This window comes from Arachis hypogaea, chromosome 7 (assembly GCF_003086295.3).
Source record: "Arachis hypogaea cultivar Tifrunner chromosome 7, arahy.Tifrunner.gnm2.J5K5, whole genome shotgun sequence".
Lineage (NCBI taxonomy): Eukaryota > Viridiplantae > Streptophyta > Magnoliopsida > Fabales > Fabaceae > Arachis > Arachis hypogaea.
In genome coordinates, this window is record NC_092042.1 from 1849366 (window position 1) to 1870047 (window position 20682).

At 31.9% G+C, this 20682-nt stretch overlaps 3 protein-coding genes across 3 annotated transcripts; 2 read left to right on the forward strand and 1 right to left on the reverse strand.

Moving 5' to 3' along the window:
• Nucleotides 1-1863: 1863 nt before the first annotated feature.
• LOC112701856 (ABC transporter C family member 3-like) lies at nt 1864-7619 on the forward strand. Its single transcript, XM_029287823.2, has 10 exons — nt 1864-4269; nt 4420-4506; nt 4589-5239; nt 5380-5544; nt 5668-5962; nt 6060-6274; nt 6406-6711; nt 6820-6883; nt 7018-7257; nt 7360-7619. Exons 1-10 carry the CDS (start codon nt 1864-1866, stop codon nt 7470-7472), a joined length of 4542 nt encoding a protein of 1513 aa, XP_029143656.1. The 3' UTR covers nt 7473-7619.
• A 4892-nt stretch (nt 7620-12511) lies between these two features.
• On the forward strand, nt 12512-18434 carry LOC112701857 (ABC transporter C family member 3). Its single transcript, XM_025752636.3, has 10 exons — nt 12512-15047; nt 15196-15282; nt 15360-16013; nt 16115-16279; nt 16374-16668; nt 16773-16987; nt 17145-17450; nt 17555-17618; nt 17756-17995; nt 18086-18434. The coding sequence occupies exons 1-10, from the start codon at nt 12672-12674 to the stop codon at nt 18208-18210; spliced, it is 4527 nt and encodes a 1508-aa protein (XP_025608421.1). The 5' UTR covers nt 12512-12671; the 3' UTR covers nt 18211-18434.
• A 342-nt stretch (nt 18435-18776) lies between these two features.
• On the reverse strand, nt 18777-20460 carry LOC112701858 (uncharacterized). The gene has a single exon (XM_025752637.3). The coding sequence runs from the start codon at nt 20298-20300 to the stop codon at nt 19026-19028; it is 1275 nt and encodes a 424-aa protein (XP_025608422.2). The 5' UTR covers nt 20301-20460; the 3' UTR covers nt 18777-19025.
• Nucleotides 20461-20682: the final 222 nt, after the last annotated feature.

Here is a 20682-nt window from a genome sequence, read left to right on the forward strand (position 1 = left end):
AACAAAAAAAGTATAAAATTATACTTGATTTGTTTGTATTAGAAGGTTATTCTTATGAAATTATCATTACATTAGTCTTAAAATTTTTGAAAAATTAGCGGTCATGAGTATAATTGATACAAATAAAAGATTTTTGGGATAAAATTAAAACAAAATAAAATAAAATTTAAAAATATTTTTAAAATTTTTGTCAAACTTTAAAAATAAAAAATATATTTTAATATTAATATCTTCTATATCTTTATGTGAAGATGTTTTTATAAAAATACCATTTTAATTTTATTAGCATGGACTATTGGTTGGCTCTTTTTTTTTTTTTTTGGTTTCTTATTGGTTGGGTCTTTAAGGGGTGTATATGGTCTTTGTTTGAGTAATGGGCTCTTTAGTAAATATATAAATAATATTAATACCAATAAATATCAATATATTACAGTAATACGTTCTTTAATGATTTAATTATTTTTCTCAACTCTAAATATTAAATTAATATTTTTTATAACTCTTAAAAAATCTGTAATCAATAAAATTATTTAAAATTTAATATTAAAACACAAAACAAATACTCAAGCTATTGAATTAAATAAAATATATATAAGTTTATAGTTTATTTAAATAAACAATGAGTAAGTCCAACATTTAGCATATTGGTGTATAAATTAAAGAAAAAAAACACTGAAGTGATAGTATTCCATGTAAATGGCAAAACAAAAATTTAAGTATATGAATAAATGCTTCTACTAACAAGAAATTAAGAGAAGTAATCAGTTTAAAATTCAAAGGTTGTTACGTATTTTTCGACACAGGTAGTTACTAAATTGTATTACTTTAAATACTTTAATTTATATATTTATTTAAAAATTAAAATTGACATTAACTAATTTATAGGAATAAAATAGTCATAATAATTAATTATATGAAGACTAAGATGAATCCACTTTAATTTCTAAAATGCCTATTGAGCCATTTTCCTATACAAATTCTTTTCAAAACATTCTATCAAATTACTATTTGTTTCCAAAAGTTATGATAAACGATGAACAATAAACGTAATTTTATTATTTCATTTCTTTTCCCACAAAATCATTCTAGCATAAAAATTACACAAACTAAAATAAAAAAAAAACAAAATGATAATAACAAGAGAAAAATGTTAAAAATTTTATAAAACCAGTAATTTATGTACCACCAGTCATTATCAATAAATTCTTTGATTTAATTTGAAAATTTTCGATTCTAAATCACAAACTTAGATGAAATTAAAGTGTGTTTGTTTGTTATATGTAATTAAAATTAGAGACCCAAATTTTATAAAATTTATGAACAGTTGTATTTTTTTCATCAAAAATCAGACCAACTCCTAGTATAATTAATTAATAATTATAACACCACCCAAACTAATCTCTATATTAACAAATTGGACCATAATTAGAATAAAAATTCTAACAAAAAAAGGTACGTGAATGGACAAAAATTATTTTATAGAAAAAAATAATGTCTGATTAATATACTTAATATTATACCTTAAACTTATATTAGTATTATTATTATTATTAATTAGAGATGAGAATGAAAAAATAATAAAAAATACATGAGTTATATGTCCTTTTTAAATATTTTTCCAATCAAATTAAAATTAAAAATTTCGAAATAAAAAATAAAAAATGAATTTCAGTTAGAAATTCTTTCAACTACATCACAATCCTTATGGAAGAAATAGTGTAACATGCGAAAAATAGGTGCTTGTCACTTCTCTTAGCGTCTCTTTTCTAAAGTTGATTCACCATTTTTTTCTTTGGAACAACCTTAATTAGTTTCCATCACTTTCTTTGATAACTTCGTTACACAATGTATGTTCCTTAAACTATGATGTCTTATGTTTCCTCGTACCTTTCCCTCATGCACTCTCACATAAGCTTTCTTCTCCAACCCATTTTTCTTCATGCATTCTCAGCCATCATCCACCTCCTACTGCTGGCTATAGTTTTGGTTTCATGGCTTTGGAAGAAGATCATCACTGTTGGAGAAACTGGAGATGACTCCAATAACAAGCATCAGAAGCCTTTGAATAATGCTGTGTTAAGAAAGACTACTTTGTTTTGTTCTTTAGGTACTTCTGCTTTCAACCTTATCCTCTGCCTCTATAGTTACTACTTCTTAGGAGAAAAAGAAAAAGAAGAAGAAAAGCTCGTGACCCATTTGGATTTAGGTCTAAAAACTCTTGCTTGGGGTGTTATTAGTGTTTGCTTGCACAAAAGCTTGCTCTTATTTAGTTCAGGTGATGATAGAAGAAGATTCTCTTTCATGTTCAGAGCATGGTGTGTTTTCTACTTTTTTGTTTCATGTTACTCCTTTGTAGTGGACTTTGTTCTTCATTTTTATGAAAAGCACGTGACTTTACCAGCTCAGGACATAGTTTCTGATGTGATTTCAGCTTCTGTGGGTTTATTCTTTTGCTATGTGGTGTGTTTTGTGAAGAAAATTGATGAGTGTGAAGAGGGTCATATCATTGATGATCTTCAAGATCCTTTACTATTGGATAATGGCAATGCAACTGTTTGTAGTAATGCCTCTGGGGCTGACACTGTTACCCCTTTCTCAAATGCTGGCATCTTCAGCATTCTAACATTCTCTTGGGTGGGCCCTCTTGTTTCTCTTGGCAATAAGAAAACCTTGGACCTTGAGGATGTTCCACTACTTGATAAAAGAGATAGTGTAGTTGAAATTTTTCCAACTTTCAGAGAAAAAGTTGAAGAAGATTGTGGTGCAATTAATTACATAACCACTCTTAAGCTGGTGAAGTTGTTAGTACTATCAGCATGGAAAGAGATTCTCTTCACTGCATTTCTTGCATTGTTGAATGCCTTGGCTTCTTATGTTGGTCCTTATCTTATTGATGCTTTTGTTCAATACCTTGATGGTCAAAGGGTTTATGAGAATCAAGGCTATGTTCTTGTTTCTGCATTTTTCTTATCAAACCTTGTTCAGTCCCTATCACAAAGGCATTGGTTCTTTAGGTTGCAGCAAGTTGGGATTAGAATCCAAGCACTTCTTGTGACTATGATCTATAACAAAGCCTTGACCCTTTCATGTCAATCAAAGCAGGGTCATACTTCTGGTGAAATGATCAATTTCATGACTGTTGATGCTGAAAGAGTTGGAACCTTCACTTGGTATATGCATGATTTGTGGAGGGTAGCTCTGCAAATTGTCTTAGCCTTGTTGATTTTGTATAAAAGTGTTGGTCTTGCTTCAATTGCCGCGTTTGTGGCCACTGTTGTCGTCATGTTGGTAAATGTTCCTTTGGGAAAAATGCAACAGAAGTTTCAGAAAAACTTGATGGATTCAAAGGACACAAGAATGAAGGCAACATCTGAGATTCTAAGGAACATGAAGATCCTCAAACTACAAGGATGGGAAATGAAGTTTCTATCTAAGATAAATGAGCTTAGGAAAGCTGAGGAAGGGTGGTTAAAGAAATCTGTATACAATTCAGCTATCAGTGCTTTTGTGTTCTGGATTGCTCCGTCTTTTGTATCTGTTGTTACTTTTGGTACATGTATGGTTATGGGGATTCCACTTGAATCAGGGAAGATCTTATCAGCACTTGCTACATTTAGAATTCTTCAAGGTGCCATATATAATCTTCCAGAAACAATATCAGCTATAGTACAAACTAAGGTTTCTCTTGATAGGATTTCTTCTTTCCTTCGTCTCGGTGACTTGAAATCTGATGTTGTAGAGAAGCTTCCTTTAGGTACTTATGATAAAGCAATCGAAGTAACTAATGGAAACTTCTCTTGGGATTCATCTTCTCCAAATACAACATTGAAGAACATAAATTTTGAAGTTTTCCATGGCATGAGGGTTGCTGTTTGTGGGACAGTTGGATCAGGAAAATCTACATTGCTATCTTGTATATTGGGAGAGGTACCGAAGGTTTCAGGCACTCTAAAAGTGTGTGGAACAAAGGCCTATGTTGCTCAATCACCATGGATACAAAGTGGAAAGATAGAGGATACTATACTGTTTGGTAAAGAGATGGATAAGGAAAAGTATGAGAAGGTTCTTGAAGCTTGTTCCTTGAAGAAGGATCTTGAGATTTTATCATTTGGGGACCAAACAATTATAGGTGAACGTGGGATAAATTTGAGTGGTGGACAAAAACAAAGGATTCAAATAGCACGTGCTTTATATCAAGATGCTGATATATATCTGTTTGATGATCCTTTTAGTGCTGTGGATGCTCATACAGGATCTCATCTCTTTAAGGTAACTCAATTTTCACTCTTCTGTTTGTGTCTAATATAATCTAGGGTCATATATCTTTTTGTGTATATCGCTTTTAGTTTTTTCAATTGCATGGCATTTGTATAACAATGCTAAATGATTGACATTTTCAATTTCTTTTGTGTATGACAGGAATGTTTGCTAGGCCTTTTAAGATCAAAGACAGTGATTTATGTTACTCATCAAGTTGAGTTCTTACCGGCTGCTGATCTTATATTGGTGAGTATTTATAATAGTTAATTGCCATTAATTGAAAAAATGATTTTTATTAATATGATGTTATTATGCCTTGTTGGTATAGGTAATGAAAGATGGGAAGATTACTCAATGTGGAAAGTATGCTGATCTGCTTAACAATGGAACTGATTTTATGGAACTTGTTGGTGCACATAAAAAAGCTTTGTCTACACTTGATTCAGATGAAGGAATAATATCCAATGAAATAAGTACCTTGGAACAAGATTCAGATTTTCCTATTTCTCAGGGTGGAGAAGAAGAAGAGGAAAAGAAAGATGAGCAAAATGGTAAAACTGGTAACAAAGGTGATGAGGCAAAAGGCCAACTTGTTCAAGAAGAAGAAAGAGAGAGTGGTAGAGTTGGATTTTCAGTGTATTGGCAATATATTACTATGGCATATGGAGGTGCTCTTGTTCCTTTCATTCTGTTGGCTCATACTCTCTTCCAAGTTCTTCAAATTGGAAGCAACTATTGGATGGCTTGGGCAACACCAATCTCACAAGATGTTGAGCCACCTGTTTCTGAAACAACTCTTATAGCAGTCTATATTGCTTTGGCTGTTGCAAGTTCTTTCTGCATTCTTGCAAGGACTACATTATTTGCCACTGCTCTATGCAAGACAGCTACCATAATCTTCAATAAGATGCACTTCTGCATTTTTCGCGCTCCAATGGCATTCTTTGATTCCACTCCAAGCGGCCGAATTCTTAATAGAGTATGTCACGCTCATCCACAAATCCATTCAGTTTTTCCTATTTTGTGATATAGTTAGCTTCAATTTCGATAGCTATGCGATAGAATGCCTTTGACATTTTTTGTTTCTTACTGGTCTGTTCTGTTCTGTTTCTCATGTAGGCTTCTACTGATCAAAGTTCAGTGGACACTGAGGTTCCTTATCAGTTTGCTTCATTTGTTTTTCCACTGATCCAACTTGTGGGAATTATAGCAGTGATGTCTCAAGCTGCATGGCAAGTTTTTATTGTCTTTATACCTGTGATTGCAATCAGCATTTGGTATCAGGTATTAATTAGACCTTAATGATAATAACAATAGAGACACATTATGTACCAAGAATTGAATCTTTTATATTATTCTTCTTTTTTTGGATCATAACATATTTGGCTCATACTTGTAATGCTGCAGCAATATTATTTGCCAGCAGCTAGAGAACTATCGCGTTTAGTTGGAGTATGCAAAGCCCCAATCATTCAGAACTTTTCTGAAACAATTTCTGGTACACCAACCATCAGAAGCTTTGATCAGCAGTCCAGATTTCAGGAAAAGAATTTGAAACTGATCGACAGATATTCGCGACCAGAGTTCAATAGTGCTGCTGCATCAGAATGGTTGTGCTTCCGTTTAGATATATTGTCTTCTATCATCTTTGCATTTTCCTTGATATTCTTGATATCCATTCCAGAAGGATTCATAGATCCAGGTACATAATCCAAATGTATGAGACTTGTTTAACAATAAAAAAATTACCCTTTTGCTAACTAATTGTTACACCCTTTTGCTTAATTCTCTCATTGAAGGCCTTGCTGGTTTATCTGTTACCTATGGACTAAATTTGACCACAATAAATGCTTGGGTGATATGGAGTCTTTGCAGTTTGGAGAACAATATTATATCAGTGGAAAGAATACTTCAGCATACTTCCATTCCTAGTGAGCCTCCCCTTGTTGTCGAAGAAAATCGACCGGATCCTTCTTGGCCTTCACACGGCGAGGTTAATATACATGACTTGCAGGTAGTTAAAGATACTAATTTGTTTGATACCATACATGCCTTTGAATTTATGCAGTAAAAATGGTTAGAACTTAGAGAGAACTTATGCTATGATATTTGTAATGAACTTATTGTTCATTGAACATGATGAAGGTTAGTTATGCTCCACACCTTCCACTTGTGTTGCATGGCCTCACATGCACATTTCGCGGAGGATGGAGAACTGGAATTGTTGGTAGAACAGGAAGTGGCAAAACAACTCTCATACAAACTCTTTTCCGAATCATTGAACCAGCTGCTGGAGGAGTTGTGATTGATGGCATCAACATCTCTTCAATAGGACTTCATGATTTGAGGTCTAGATTAAGCATTATTCCTCAGGATCCAACCATGTTTGAAGGGACAGTGAGAAACAATCTGGATCCACTAGAAGAGTACACAGATGAACAAATTTGGGAGGTTAGTTGGTTTTAGTTAAACAGATTCACTATCTAAAATATTACACATGAAATTATTTTTCTAACTCGAGTATTATTTTGACACATTTATATTACTTTTTTTATATAGGCCCTTGATAAGTGTCAACTTGGTGATGAAGTTAGAAAGAAAGAAGGAAAGCTGGACTCTCCAGGTTTGTATTATAGTTTTCTTGAAACATATAATATCAGACTCTATTTTCCAAATTTAATTACCAAATAGAATTTATGAGTTGAGTTTTACATTTAAATTTAACTCAGCTCCATGAGTTGATTACCTTTATTGCAGTTAGTGAGAATGGTGAAAATTGGAGTATGGGACAGAGGCAATTGGTGTGCCTAGGTAGGGTGCTTCTGAAGAAGAGCAAGGTATTGGTACTCGACGAAGCGACTGCATCAGTTGATACTGCCACGGACAATTTAATTCAACAAACTCTTAGGCTGCATTTCACTGAGTCCACAGTCATAACCATTGCGCATAGAATCACTTCTGTTCTTGACAGCGATATGGTCTTGCTTCTTCGTCAAGGTAAGAACTAAGAAGTGCCTATTATTCCTAGTTAAACTCTATTGTACCTTTTTTCTTTTATCTTCCATTTTTGATTTTTCATTGTAAATTAATCTAATGCAGGACTAATTGAGGAGTATGATTCACCTTCAAAATTGCTAGAGGATAAGTCATCATCTTTTGCTCAACTTGTTGCAGAGTATACAATGAGATCTAAGTCCACTTTTCAGAAATGATTGAAATCTCCCAGAGGAAAAATTTCTTAAAAAAAATGTAATTAGTAAAACGATCAAATTCAATTAGACGCATTAATATATTTTGTGTTGACCATTCACCAATGACTTCCAAGTCAATGTGAGTAATAATGGAGTATTTTCTAAAAATTTTCTATTATGACCAGAATCACCATTTGATGATACGCTAGTTAAGCAGATAAATTTTCTGCGAACTTGATCATGCAATTCAAATTAAGCTTAACATTTAAGAATTAAAATGGCATTTTTTTTATTTGCAGTTGTTGCTACAAGAATCATGCTTTATAGCACGCACGAGGGACACTACTTCAACACCTAATCAAGTTCATTGTTCATATCCAGATTTTATTTATTTATTTATTTTTTGTTGTTCATGTTAACATTCAAAATGCAATAAAAAATATTCCATACATTCTATATATCTCTATAAATACTAGGATTATTAACGACTAGCGCACTAATATATATATATAGTGGAAACTACCTGCAGTTGACTTGTTTCTGGATCGTTGACACGTATTACTGTATGGTTTAAAAAAAATCGATTTATTTTATAGAAATTGTTTATTTAAAAAAACCGGTTTAAATAGATCAAATAACTACTTTTAAAATAATTTAAATGTTTTCTGCGTGTTATTCCTAAATTCCTACAGATAAATTTGATATGTTCTTTCTCTTCATTCATATTCACCAATTTTTCTTTAAATTTATTTGAAACTTTTTTTTATTTAATTTTTGTCAAATATATGTATACAAATTGTTTGAAAAAGTAAAATTTAGTATTCTAAAAAAAAAACAAAATTTACGATTTTTTTTATAGGAATGGCATAAATGATATCATCTGTCCTTTTTTGTGTGTCTCTATTTCTATTTTCTTGATTAGTTTTGTTTTGTTTCCCATAACTTACATTTTCAGTTACTTTTAAATTAAGCTGTAAACAGATTTTAAATTAAGTTGTAAAAATATGTTCAATTGCAAATTTATTCGTTAAATTAAATTTTATGGTAATCAATCAATTAACTTTTATTTTACTAATAAACTATTTTCATACAAATTATTATTGATTTTTCAATATTATTCTATAAATAAATTATTTTTTTAAGATAATAAGACTATAATTTACTTATCTAGAAATTATGATTTCACTGTCATGCACGTTTTTGTGTTTTTACTTATCAACTAGAATTTATTTTTTAATGAAATTAGAATTTATTTTCAATAAAACAAAAGTATCTAATCAAAATATTAATTTGGTCTCCTTAAATAATTGAACATAATATTATTAATTTTGTCTACAACAAAAATTTTTAATAATTTTTTTCAAAATAAAATTGATTCAAAAATAGAGAAAAAAAAAAGAACTAACTAATGAAAATATTTATTTTGACATTGTCATCAAGAATAGGATAACTATAGAAAAAATTCAACCAAATAAAAAGGACCTAACTCATACAATTAAACTACCATCATATCATCACAATAAACTATAACATCACCAACTAAAGAGACATATAACAAATATGAAAGAGATCATGCCAAAATTTCAACAATGCTCATGCTATTAACTAGTCTACGTTATACCATAATTACATTTTTATCTTCCATCACATAAAATTGCCATGAATTATCTTGGCATTTATGATTCTGAACATCAAAATAGTGTGATGACATAAATATGTACGTATTTATTAAATAATTTTCATCATTCACAGTGGAATGAATAAAAACATAAATTAAAAAATACATTTAAAATAATAAATTTGATTAAGAAATATAAATAAAAGGAACATACCTAATTGAAAGTTTCATATTAGTTCTGAAAAAGGAATTGAAAGAGAACGAATTTTACGTGCGAAACAAAGAAGAAAGGAATAAAAGTAACTGCTTCATCCAATTCAAACCGAATTTTTAAAATAAATCATTTATATAAAATAAACCGATTTTTTTAAACCATATAATAACACGTGTCAGCCATCTAGAAGCAACTTCACCTGTAGTCGACTGGAGCTGAGTTTCTCCCTATCTATCTATATATATATATATATATATATATATATATATATATATATATATATATATATATATATATATATATATATTGGGATGAGACTAAGTATTTACAAGTTTGTTAATTTAACTCTTAGTGACTAGTTGTAGTAACCGGGGTAGTTAATTAGTTGGTAGCAGCTTGTAGTTTTAGTTCACACTATGCATATTATAATTTAGTGACGCAAAATACTAATATTTGTAATTAGCGAAAAAAGCATTGGTTGTTAGGCGATAGATAATTTGTCACATTATATTTTGTGTCAGATTAGCGATGATTTTACAACTCTTTTTGTGGTAGCTAATCGGTCATATTCTTGTAGTGCTCGTTGTTAAAGATAATGAATTATTCAAGTTCAAATTGTTAATCGAACCAGAGTGAAGTGGATTATTGTTTTAAATCCAATCAAGTGGCTGAAGTGTGGTTCGATTCTAGTTAATGTTTTTGTTAGTAGTTTATGATTCTATGAAGTGAATAATGTTATTTTTCTTTGTGAAAATTGCTATTCATGGTTGATATTTTGAATTGAATGTAATATAAGAGTTCTGCATTAAAGGAAATATTTTTGTGTATTTGTAACAAATTTAGGTGTAAAACTAAGATATTTATATGTATTGTTTAAGGATTTTCGGTGTATGTATACTGATAAATTCTGCATAATTCAAAATTTTTCTTCCTCTTCATCTTTTGCTTCTTCTTCTTTTTTTTCATCATCATCTTCATTTTTTTTTCTTATTCATCTTTTTCTTCTTATTTTACCTTTTCAAGTTTCTTTTTGTTTTACTCTTTTAACAAGGATAAAAACAAAAAAATCAAACAAAGAAGAAGAAGAAACACATAATGCTACAAAATTATTTGAAAGATGATGAACTTACATTCATTCAACTAAAAAAGAAAGAAATAAAAAAAGAAGAAAAAAACGTAATATTAAAAAAAATATTTTTATGTATTTGCAGCAAATTTCAATGCAAAACTAAGATATTTATGTGTATTATTTAAGAATTTTGTGTGTTTTTGTACTGATAATTTCTGCATAATTCAAAAGTTTTTCTTTTCCTCCTTCTCATCTTCTGCTTCTTCTTCATCTCCTTATTTTATTTTTTCATAATTCTTTTCGAATTCAACTTTAAAACTTCCTTCACTTTTCGTGACGCTTTTAAAAGGTTTTTAAAAATTTTGATCATTGTTTGAATTTTGAGGGTGGCAATTTTGATTGAGGGAGAAAAACTGTTTGCGCTATTCAAAAGTTGAAAAAATATGTGTTTAGAGTTATTTTTGTTAAATTTAAACCAACTTATATAAATTTATATATCAAAAAAATTTATATGTGTAACAAATCTATAATAATAATGTTATGGGTTGGAAGTTGTAAGATTCGAGTCCTAACTCCTAACCCAAAACATATTTTACCAAGTTTAAATTTATTATTTTATTCAATAATATTTTTTAGTTAAATTTTAATTATATTTCGAATCAATCGATTCACCTCAACAAAAATTATATTACATAATTAAAATATATATTTTATGATAAAATTAAAATAAAATATTATGTTTCATACTTTAATTAAAATATTTTTATATATTATATAATATTATTTTATTTATTTATTTTAAAAATAAATAAAATAATTTATTTTAATATAAATACATATAATATTTATTAAATTTATTTTTTAAAATTATATTTTATTAATTTATTGTATAAAACTTAAAAAATCATATATATTTCGAATCAACTTAGTTAATTGAATATTTTAAATTAATTAAAAAAATAGATCCGATAAGATATTAGAATGAGATTCTGCTCTAACCCATCTTAATCTGAGCATGCACACCTCTGTTACGGGAATCTTTGAATTCAGTAATTCAGCCAAAACACTTTAAACAAATAATGGACTCAAATTTCCAACACACGTATTTGACTCTGTTCTTTCTCTTCTTTTTCTCAGTTATGCTGGGACCATCACTATACATTTACTCTATAATAATATACAATTTCTTAATCATTTTCTTTATTTTTAAACAATATAAAGGATAATTATTAATATTTTTCCTTTTTTAATGAAAAAGATGATTACTAGATTAATCTAAGAGAATATAATATATATAATTAATAGATAGAATTTTTTAATTAAAATATCACTGTTTTAAAAGTTATTTATCAAATTATCACTCTTTTAAAATATATTATTTAATTCTCACCACCTTAATTTTTTTTTTACGTCAGCGTGTAGATTTGTGCTTATTTAAAAATTCTGTGTGAGATGAAATTCAAATCGAAAATTTGAGGAACAAAAAGTAGTTTAGCTATTACTGACCAAGCTGTTTCTTATTATATATTACGCCTTTTTAAAAATATATTAGATAATTATATATTATATTTTTTAATTAATATATAATCTAAAATATTTAATTAAATATTATTTTTATATTTATTTTATATTCATTCATTCTTAAATTAACCATTTTTAATTTTATAAAATTATTAAAATAAACAGCAAATTTTTTTAAATATTTATAAAAATCAAATAAAAATATTTTTATTAATAATAAATATATTTTAATGATAAATATATTTGAATAAAATTAAAAAAAAAAGCCTAATAGATACATAGAATTAGTGTCTAATGACTAACACATTGTAGATTGAAATGGGTTGTTCCTATTTTAATTCTACTCAATTTTCTTAATTATTCAAATTATGAATATACAATAATGAATAATCTATGTAATTTTGGTCATTTTTAATTTTAGGAACCAAATTACTTACTTTACAAATAAATTTATTTTAAACTAATGTCTCAATTTTGTATTTAAATAATAAAGAATAGATAACAAATAAGTCTATGTTAATTCTTTTTTTTGTTCTCCGGCATATAAGTCTTTTATAATATATAAGTCAAACTACAAAGTCTTTAACAATGGAAATGTGTTTTTAATATAAAAAGAAAGGAAATTGCTGCTATCCTACAATCCAATATCCATATATATACCTCACGTTTTCTTCTTTCTTGATCATCACGTAATTTTATTCAAGTAGAGCCACTCCTTTGATTGATACACAACACAACACACTTCACTTTTTGACTTCATAACACAACACACCTTCTAAGCAAGTCTCACTTCACTATATGTATAAATATAACCTCAAAAAACATCATGTTTCTCAAACATTAATTATGTCTCAAATTTCCTCGTACCTTTCCCTCACTCACTCTGACATGAGCTTTCTACTCCAACCCATTTTCCTCCATGCATTCTCTGCCATCATCCACCTCATACTGGTGGCTATGGTTTTGGTGTCTTGGCTTTGGAAGAAGATCACAGTTGGAGAAGCTAGTGATGAGTCCAACAAGCATAAGAAGCTCAAGAATAAAGTTATGTTAAGAAAGACTTTGTTTTGTTCTTTGGGTGTTTCTGCTTTCAACTTTGTCCTCTGCCTCTATAGTTCTTACTTCTTAGAGGAAGAAGGAAAGCTTGTTACCCTTTTGGATTTAGCTATCAAAACTCTTTCTTGGGGTCTTATCAGTGTTTGCATGCACAAGAGGTTTTTCTTCTTCTTGATCAAACCTTGGTGTCTTCTCTATTTCTTTTTTTCATGTTACTCCTTTGTAGTTGATATTATTGTTCTTTTGTATGAAAAGAACGTGGCTTTACCAGCTCAGTACTTAGTTTCTGATGTTGTATCAGCTTCTGTGGGTTTATTCTTTTGTTATGTGGTGTGTTTTGTGAAGAATATTAATGAGTGTGAAGAGGATCATGTCAGTGATGATCTTCAAGATCCATTACTATTGAATAATGTTAATGCACCTGTTTGTGTTACCCCTTTCTCAAATGCTGGCATTTTCAGCATTCTTACATTCTCTTGGGTGGGCCCTCTTATTGCTCTTGGCAATAAGAAGACCTTGGACCCTGAGGATGTTCCTCAACTTGATAAAAATGATAGTGTTTTTGGAGCTTTTCCAACTTTTAGAGAAAAAATTGAGAAAGATTGTAGTGGTGAAATCAACCACATAACCACTCTTAAGCTGGTGAAGTTGTTGGTACTCTCAGCATGGAGAGAGATTCTCTTCACTGCAGTTCTTGCATTGTTGAACACTTTGGCTTCTTATGTTGGTCCTTATCTTATTGATGCTTTTGTTCAATACCTTGCTGGACAAAGGGTCAATGAAAAGCAGGGCTATGCTCTGGTTTCTGCATTTTTCTTGTCAAAACTTGTTGAGTCCCTTTCACAAAGGCATTGGTTGTTTAGGTTGCAGCAAGTTGGGATTAGAATCCAAGCACTGCTTGTAACTCTGATCTATAACAAAGCATTGAACCTTTCTTGTCAATCAAGGAAGGGTCATACTTCTGGTGAAATGATCAATTTCATGGCAGTTGATGCTGGAAGAATTGGCAACTTCACTTGGTATATGCATGATTTGTGGAGAGTAGCTCTGCAAGTTGCCTTAGCCTTGTTGCTTTTGTATAAAAATGTCGGTCTTGCTTCAATCGCTGCGTTTGTGGCAACCATAATTGTAATGTTGGTAAATGTTCCTCTTGGAAAATTACAAAAGAATTTTCAGAAGAACTTCATGGACTCGAAAGATACAAGGATGAAGGCAACATCTGAGATTCTAAGGAACATGAAGATCCTCAAACTACAAGGATGGGAAATGAAGTTTCTATCTAAGATAACTGAGCTTAGGAAAACTGAGGAAGGGTGGTTAAAGAAATCTGTATACAATTCAGCTATCAGTGCTTTTGTGTTCTGGATTGCTCCTACTTTTGTATCTGTTGTTACTTTTGGTTCATGTATTCTTATGGGGATTCCACTTGAATCAGGGAAAATTTTGTCTGCACTTGCAACATTCAGAATCCTTCAAGTTCCCATATATAATCTTCCAAATACAATTTCAGCTATACTACAAACTAAGGTTTCTCTTGATAGGATTTCGTCATTCCTTCGTCTCGATGACTTGCAATCTGATGTTGTAGAGAAGCTACCTTTCGGTACTTCAGATAAAGCAATTGAAGTAACCAATGGAAGCTTCTCTTGGGATCTATCCTCTCCAAATATAACATTGAAGAACATAAATCTTGAAGTTTTTCATGGCATGAGGGTTGCTGTTTGTGGGACAGTTGGATCAGGAAAATCTACATTGCTTTCTTGTATATTGGGAGAAGTACCAAAGGTTTCAGGAACTCTAAAAGTGTGTGGAACAAAGGCCTATGTTGCTCAATCACCATGGATACAAAGTGGAAAGATAGAGGATAATATACTGTTTGGTAAAGAGATGGATAGGGAAAGGTATGAGAAGGTTCTTGAAGCCTGTTCCTTGAAAAAGGATCTTGAAATTTTGCCATTTGGTGACCAAACAATTATTGGGGAACGTGGGATAAATTTGAGTGGTGGACAAAAACAAAGGGTACAAATTGCTAGATCTCTTTATCAAGATGCTGATATATACATGTTTGATGATCCTTTCAGTGCTGTGGATGCTCATACAGGATCACACATCTTTAAGGTAACTCAATTTTCATTATTCTCTTTATTATGTGTAACATAATCTAGGGTCTTATATCTTTTTTGTGTATATCTCTTTAGTTTTGACAACATCATGGAACTTGTATAATGCTAAATAGTTAACATTTTCAATTTCTTGTGTATGACAGGAATGTTTACTAGGCCTTTTAAGATCAAAGACAGTAATTTATGTTACTCATCAAGTTGAGTTCTTACCTGCTGCTGACCTTATATTGGTGAGTATTTATCATAGTTAACTGCCATCAATTAAAAAAAATTAATAAGATGATGTTATTATGCCTTGTTGGTATAGGTGATGAAAGATGGGAAGATTACTCAATGTGGAAAGTATGCTGATCTTCTTAACAATGGAACTGATTTTATGGAACTTGTTGGTGCACATAAAAAAGCTTTGTCTACACTTGATTCAATAGATGAAGGAATAGTATCCAATGAAATAAGTACCTTGGAACAAGATTTAGATGTTCCTGTTTCTCGGGGTGGAGAGAAAGAAGAGGAAAAGAAAGATGAGCAAAATGGTAAAATTGATAACAAAGGTGATGAGGCAAAAGGCCAACTTGTTCAAGAAGAAGAAAGAGAGAGAGGTAGAGTTGGATTTTCAGTGTATTGGCAATTTATCACTATGGCATATGGAGGTGCTCTTGTTCCTTTCATACTATTGGCTCATATTCTCTTCCAAGTTCTCCAAATTGGTAGCAACTATTGGATGGCTTGGGCAGCACCAATCTCACAAGATGTGGAGCCACCTGTTTTGGAAACAACTCTTATAGCTGTCTATGTTGCTTTGGCTATTGCAAGTTCTTTCTGCATTCTTGCAAGGACAACACTTCTTGCCACTGCTGTATATAAGACAGCTACCATAATCTGCAATAAGATGCACTTCTGCATCTTTCGCGCACCAATGTCATTCTTTGATTCCACTCCAAGTGGCCGAATTCTAAATAGAGTATGTCTTCTTCATCTATTTTGTTGTTTGCAGAAACTATGCAATACAATGCCTTTGAGGCTTTGACACTTCTTGTTTCTTGCTGTTCTGTTCTAATGCAGGTTTCTACTGATCAAAGTGCAGTAGACACAAACATTCCTTATCTAGCTGCTTCATTTTCCTTTCTCTTGATCCAACTTTTGGGAGTTATAGCAGTGATGTCTCAATCTGCATGGCAAGTTTTTATTGTCTTTATACCTGTGATAGCAATCAGCATTTGGTATCAGGTATTAGTTGAACTAATTTCCAAAAGCTAGACTATATTTCATGATATCATAGGATCATATTTAACTAGAACATTACAACCTTATAATGTTGCAGCAATATTACTTACCACCAGCTCGAGAGCTATCGCGCTTAGTTGGAGTATGCAAAGCACCAATCCTTCAGAACTTTTCTGAAACAATTTCTGGTACATCAACCATCAGAAGCTTTGATCAGCAGTCTAGATTTCAGGAAAAGAATATGAAACTAATCGACGGATATTCGCGACCACAGTTCAATAGTTCTGGTGCATCTGCATGGTTATGCTTCCGTTTGGATATATTGTCTTCAATCACATTTGCATTTTCTGTGATATGCTTGATGGTTGTTCCTCAAGGAGTCATAGATCCAGGTAAACAATAATCAAATCATGATATTTGTTTAACTAAAAAAAATAACACTGCATATATAATGAGGAACTAAGTGCTCTACTTATTCTTGATTCTCTTATTGAAGGCCTTGCTGGTTTAGCTGTTACCTACGGACTCAATTTGAACTCACTAAACGCTATGGTGATTCGACTTCTTTGTGAATTGGAGAATAAGATGATATCAGTAGAAAGAATACTTCAATATACATCCATTCCTAGTGAGCCTCCCCTTGTTGTGCAAGAAAATAGACCAAGCCCTTCTTGGCCATCATATGGAGAAGTTGATATATGCAACTTGCAGGTAATTGAAGATAGAAATTAGTTTGACATCTTACACAATTTTGAATTCATGTTATGATTTTGTCTTCTTAAAGTTCACTTTTCCAAAGTGATTAGTACTTAGAGAGTTTATGCTATGATACTTGTAATGGACTAATGATTCTTTGAACATGATGAAGGTTCGTTATGCTCCACACCTTCCACTTGTGTTGCATGGCCTCACATGCACATTTCATGGAGGATTGAAAACTGGCATTGTTGGTAGAACAGGAAGTGGCAAAACAACTCTCATACAAACTCTCTTCCGAATCATTGAACCAGCTGCTGGAGAGGTTGTGATTGATGGCATCAACATCTCTTCAATAGGACTTCATGATTTGAGGTCTAGATTAAGCATTATTCCTCAGGATCCAACCATGTTTGAAGGGACAGTGAGAAACAATCTGGATCCCCTAGAGGAGTACACTGATGAACAAATTTGGGAGGTTGGTTTGTTAAACAGATTCATTATCCAAAATTCCAAATATTTGACTTATAATTGTTCTTCTGACTCAAGAATATTCACACATTTACATTCTCATATATATAGGCCCTTGAAAAGTGTCAACTTGGTGATGAAGTTAGAAGAAAAGAAGGAAAGTTGGACTCTCCAGGTTCGCATTCTATTTTTCTTGAATCAATAATTACATATCCTCCTAGTTTATAACTAGGAAAATTTTGATTACTCTATATGAATATAGTGATATAGTAACCTCTGAACTTATTGCTAAGGCAAAACTTGATGCTGCAGTTAGCGAAAACGGCGAGAATTGGAGCATGGGACAGAGGCAATTGGTGTGCCTTGGTAGGGTGCTTCTAAAGAAGAGCAAGGTATTGGTGCTTGACGAAGCGACTGCATCAGTTGATACTGCCACAGACAATTTGATTCAACAAACTCTTAGGCTGCATTTCGCTGACTCCACAGTCATAACCATTGCACATAGAATCACTTCTGTTATTGACAGTGATATGGTCTTGCTTCTTCATCAAGGCAAGAACTTAGAAATGCCTATTATTATTTATTATTCACTAAATGTTTATTATAACTTGATTTTCCATTTTGTATCTTTATTTAATGCAGGACTAATTGAAGAGTATGATTCACCTTCAAAATTGCTAGAGGATAAGTCATCATCTTTTGCTCAACTTGTTGCAGAGTACACAAGGAGATCCAAAACCAGTTTTGAGAAATCTTCTGATCACTGATTTAGACATATTATAGCTAGTTTATTTAGTAGAATAATGTTTTGAATTTGATGTGGTATACCATATCAATTTCAATTGGATGTATTACTACATTACTAGTATGTTCTAGCAGTTGCAGAGATTAATAATCTCATATGATCTAATGCTTTATGATAGGAATAAAAAGTTTTAATTTGTCATATAATTAATCAATTGACATGATAAATAAGATTTAGCTTCAAGAAGAAGAATCCACCCTATACTGTTATATTTTGCAGTTACTAAATTATAATATGCATAGTGTGAACTAAAAAGAAGTCTTTAATCCTCTCAATCTGTAAAAAGAAGTCAGCAAGAGTAATAGATTTTCCATTTTCCAATATTCTTGGAGCTCAAGAAATGAAAACTAGAAGCCAATATGCAAGATATCGAAGACAATAATTTCAGAGATATACTTAGGCAAAATAGGAGGTAGTAGAATTTCAAGCTAAACTTTGATAAGCCTTTTACTTTAAAGTAAGGGACCATTCATCTCATAATTTCTATGGAGTTATCTGACAATATGAAATCTAAACAACTTAAAAGAGTTTTCTGAACTGAGAAAACAATATTTTGATTCTCCTTCTCACAAATCAATCTAAAGCTCAATTATAGGAATATTGGATAGTAGCAATAGCAAGTTATAAAATGATCAAAACAGAACGCAAAAAGAATAACAAAACAAATTATGCTTGATACAAAATCTGCCAGAGGACTCAACAAATGAAAACAACACATGGCAGCCACCAAGAGTTAAATCAAGCAGTGAAATCTAACAGTAAATCCTAACAATAACCTTAAGCAGCCTTCTTACTTTTCTTGGCCCTCACTTTCTTTTTCAAATCAGCTTCTTCTGACTGCAATTGAGATAGTTTCTTCTTGATATTCTTCCCCTTTTTTCCTGAATCTCCATCCTCAACAGATAATTCACTATTCTGACTCTTCTTGATGGAATTTTCCTTCATCACTTTCGCAGATTTATCCTGTTTACCACTTCTCTTAACAGATTTTTTCAATTCTTTGACACTGCTCAACTCACTCAATGCCCCTTTCTTCCTCTTCTTATTCGCCAATTCTCCACTACCTTTTCCAGCATCCTTTAAATCTTCCTCCATAACAACACCACCACCATCATCTTCACTACCTGCCACATCTTCAACATTATCCTCACCAACTTCGCTATCCATATATCTAACTTCATGAATCCTCCCCTTCTTCTTCTTCTTCACCGCCTTCGCGCCACTATGGTCTTCGCCCTCTTCCTCCTCCTCCATCTTCTGCTTCTCTTTCTCAGCCTCCTCAACCTTACTTCCCTCAATCCTCAACTTCACCTCCGGAACAGCCTGGAAAACAGGCAGCGCCAGCGACTCGTAAAGCTTAACATGCAAGGACCTCACATTCGCCCACTTCTTCGGCACAACCTCAACAACCCCCTCAATGGCAGCCATCATATTCTCAACAATCTGCTCGCTCTCCATGGAAACCTTGGCAACCTTCACAACACAACAAGTCCCCGTTCCAAGAAACAGAAGCGCCGACGAACACGCCTTATCCACCTGCTCCTTCCAATTCTTCTTAGTCAAGTCCACCTGCACCGGCACCTTCTTCTTCTTAAAGAATTTCTTCCCCAACAGCCTGGGCATCAAAGGCACCACTCTCTTATCAGCGAAAAAAAGATCATATGAATCACAGAGCTTACGCTTCGCCTCAAAAGGGCGGTAATCGGAGGCCAGCTTCGACAACCTGAGGACCTTGGAAACGGCGACGTTATCGGCCTTGATCTTCTTTTGAGCTTCTTGTTTAGTGGGTTTGGATTTGGACCTGTCGTCGATGATGAGGCAAGTTTCGTTGAAGGGAGAGAGGAGAGAGTGGGGTAAAGGGACCTTGTAAGGGTTAACGCGGGATTTGTGAGGGATGGTTTTCAGAGTGACGACTAAGTAAACGAATTCTTCGTCGGCGTCGAAGAGTTTGGGTTTGTGAGACTCGGAATTGGAATCTCGCCACTTCAGGAGAGCCTCCACGGCGTTCTTCACCGTCTCGGTGGGTATTCTTGGAGAGGCTGCGGAAGCCATTTCGGAGAGAAGAGGAAGAAGGAGAATGGGTGCGGGGCGGGTAATTAGGGTTTTGGATTTTTGCCTTTTGAGGTTTTAGAGTGTCGGAGTTGAGCTGGTTTTTTTTTTTTTTTTTTTTAAAGATCAAATTAATTTTTCTCAGTTTACTTGAAAAACAATTTGGGGGGAAAGGGACTGAAAAATTTACTCACATATAGTTTTGTAAAATTTTTATTTTTAAAATTATAAATTTTATAAAATAATTTAAAAATTAAGAATAACAAATATTTAAAAATAAATATAAAAATTTATAAGTTATTTAAATTTTAAAATGTACAAAATTATAAATTTAAATTAAATAAGATATTAAAAAATTATTATATTATTATTATGTATAATAAAA

Bases quoted from the DNA above. Each gene is read 5' to 3' on its own strand.
- LOC112701856 (XM_029287823.2), top strand. From the start codon at position 1,864: ATGATGTCTTATGTTTCCTCGTACCTTTCCCTCATGCACTCTCACATA. The intron at 5,240-5,379 runs GTATGTCACGCT...TTTCTCATGTAG, and splicing joins GCGGCCGAATTCTTAATAGA to GCTTCTACTGATCAAAGTTC. The intron at 7,258-7,359 runs GTAAGAACTAAG...AATCTAATGCAG, and splicing joins GGTCTTGCTTCTTCGTCAAG to GACTAATTGAGGAGTATGAT.
- LOC112701857 (XM_025752636.3), top strand. From the start codon at position 12,672: ATGTATAAATATAACCTCAAAAAACATCATGTTTCTCAAACATTAATT. The intron at 16,988-17,144 runs GTAATTGAAGAT...AACATGATGAAG, and splicing joins TTGATATATGCAACTTGCAG to GTTCGTTATGCTCCACACCT. The intron at 17,451-17,554 runs GTTGGTTTGTTA...TCATATATATAG, and splicing joins CTGATGAACAAATTTGGGAG to GCCCTTGAAAAGTGTCAACT.
- LOC112701858 (XM_025752637.3), bottom strand. From the start codon at position 20,300: ATGGCTTCCGCAGCCTCTCCAAGAATACCCACCGAGACGGTGAAGAAC.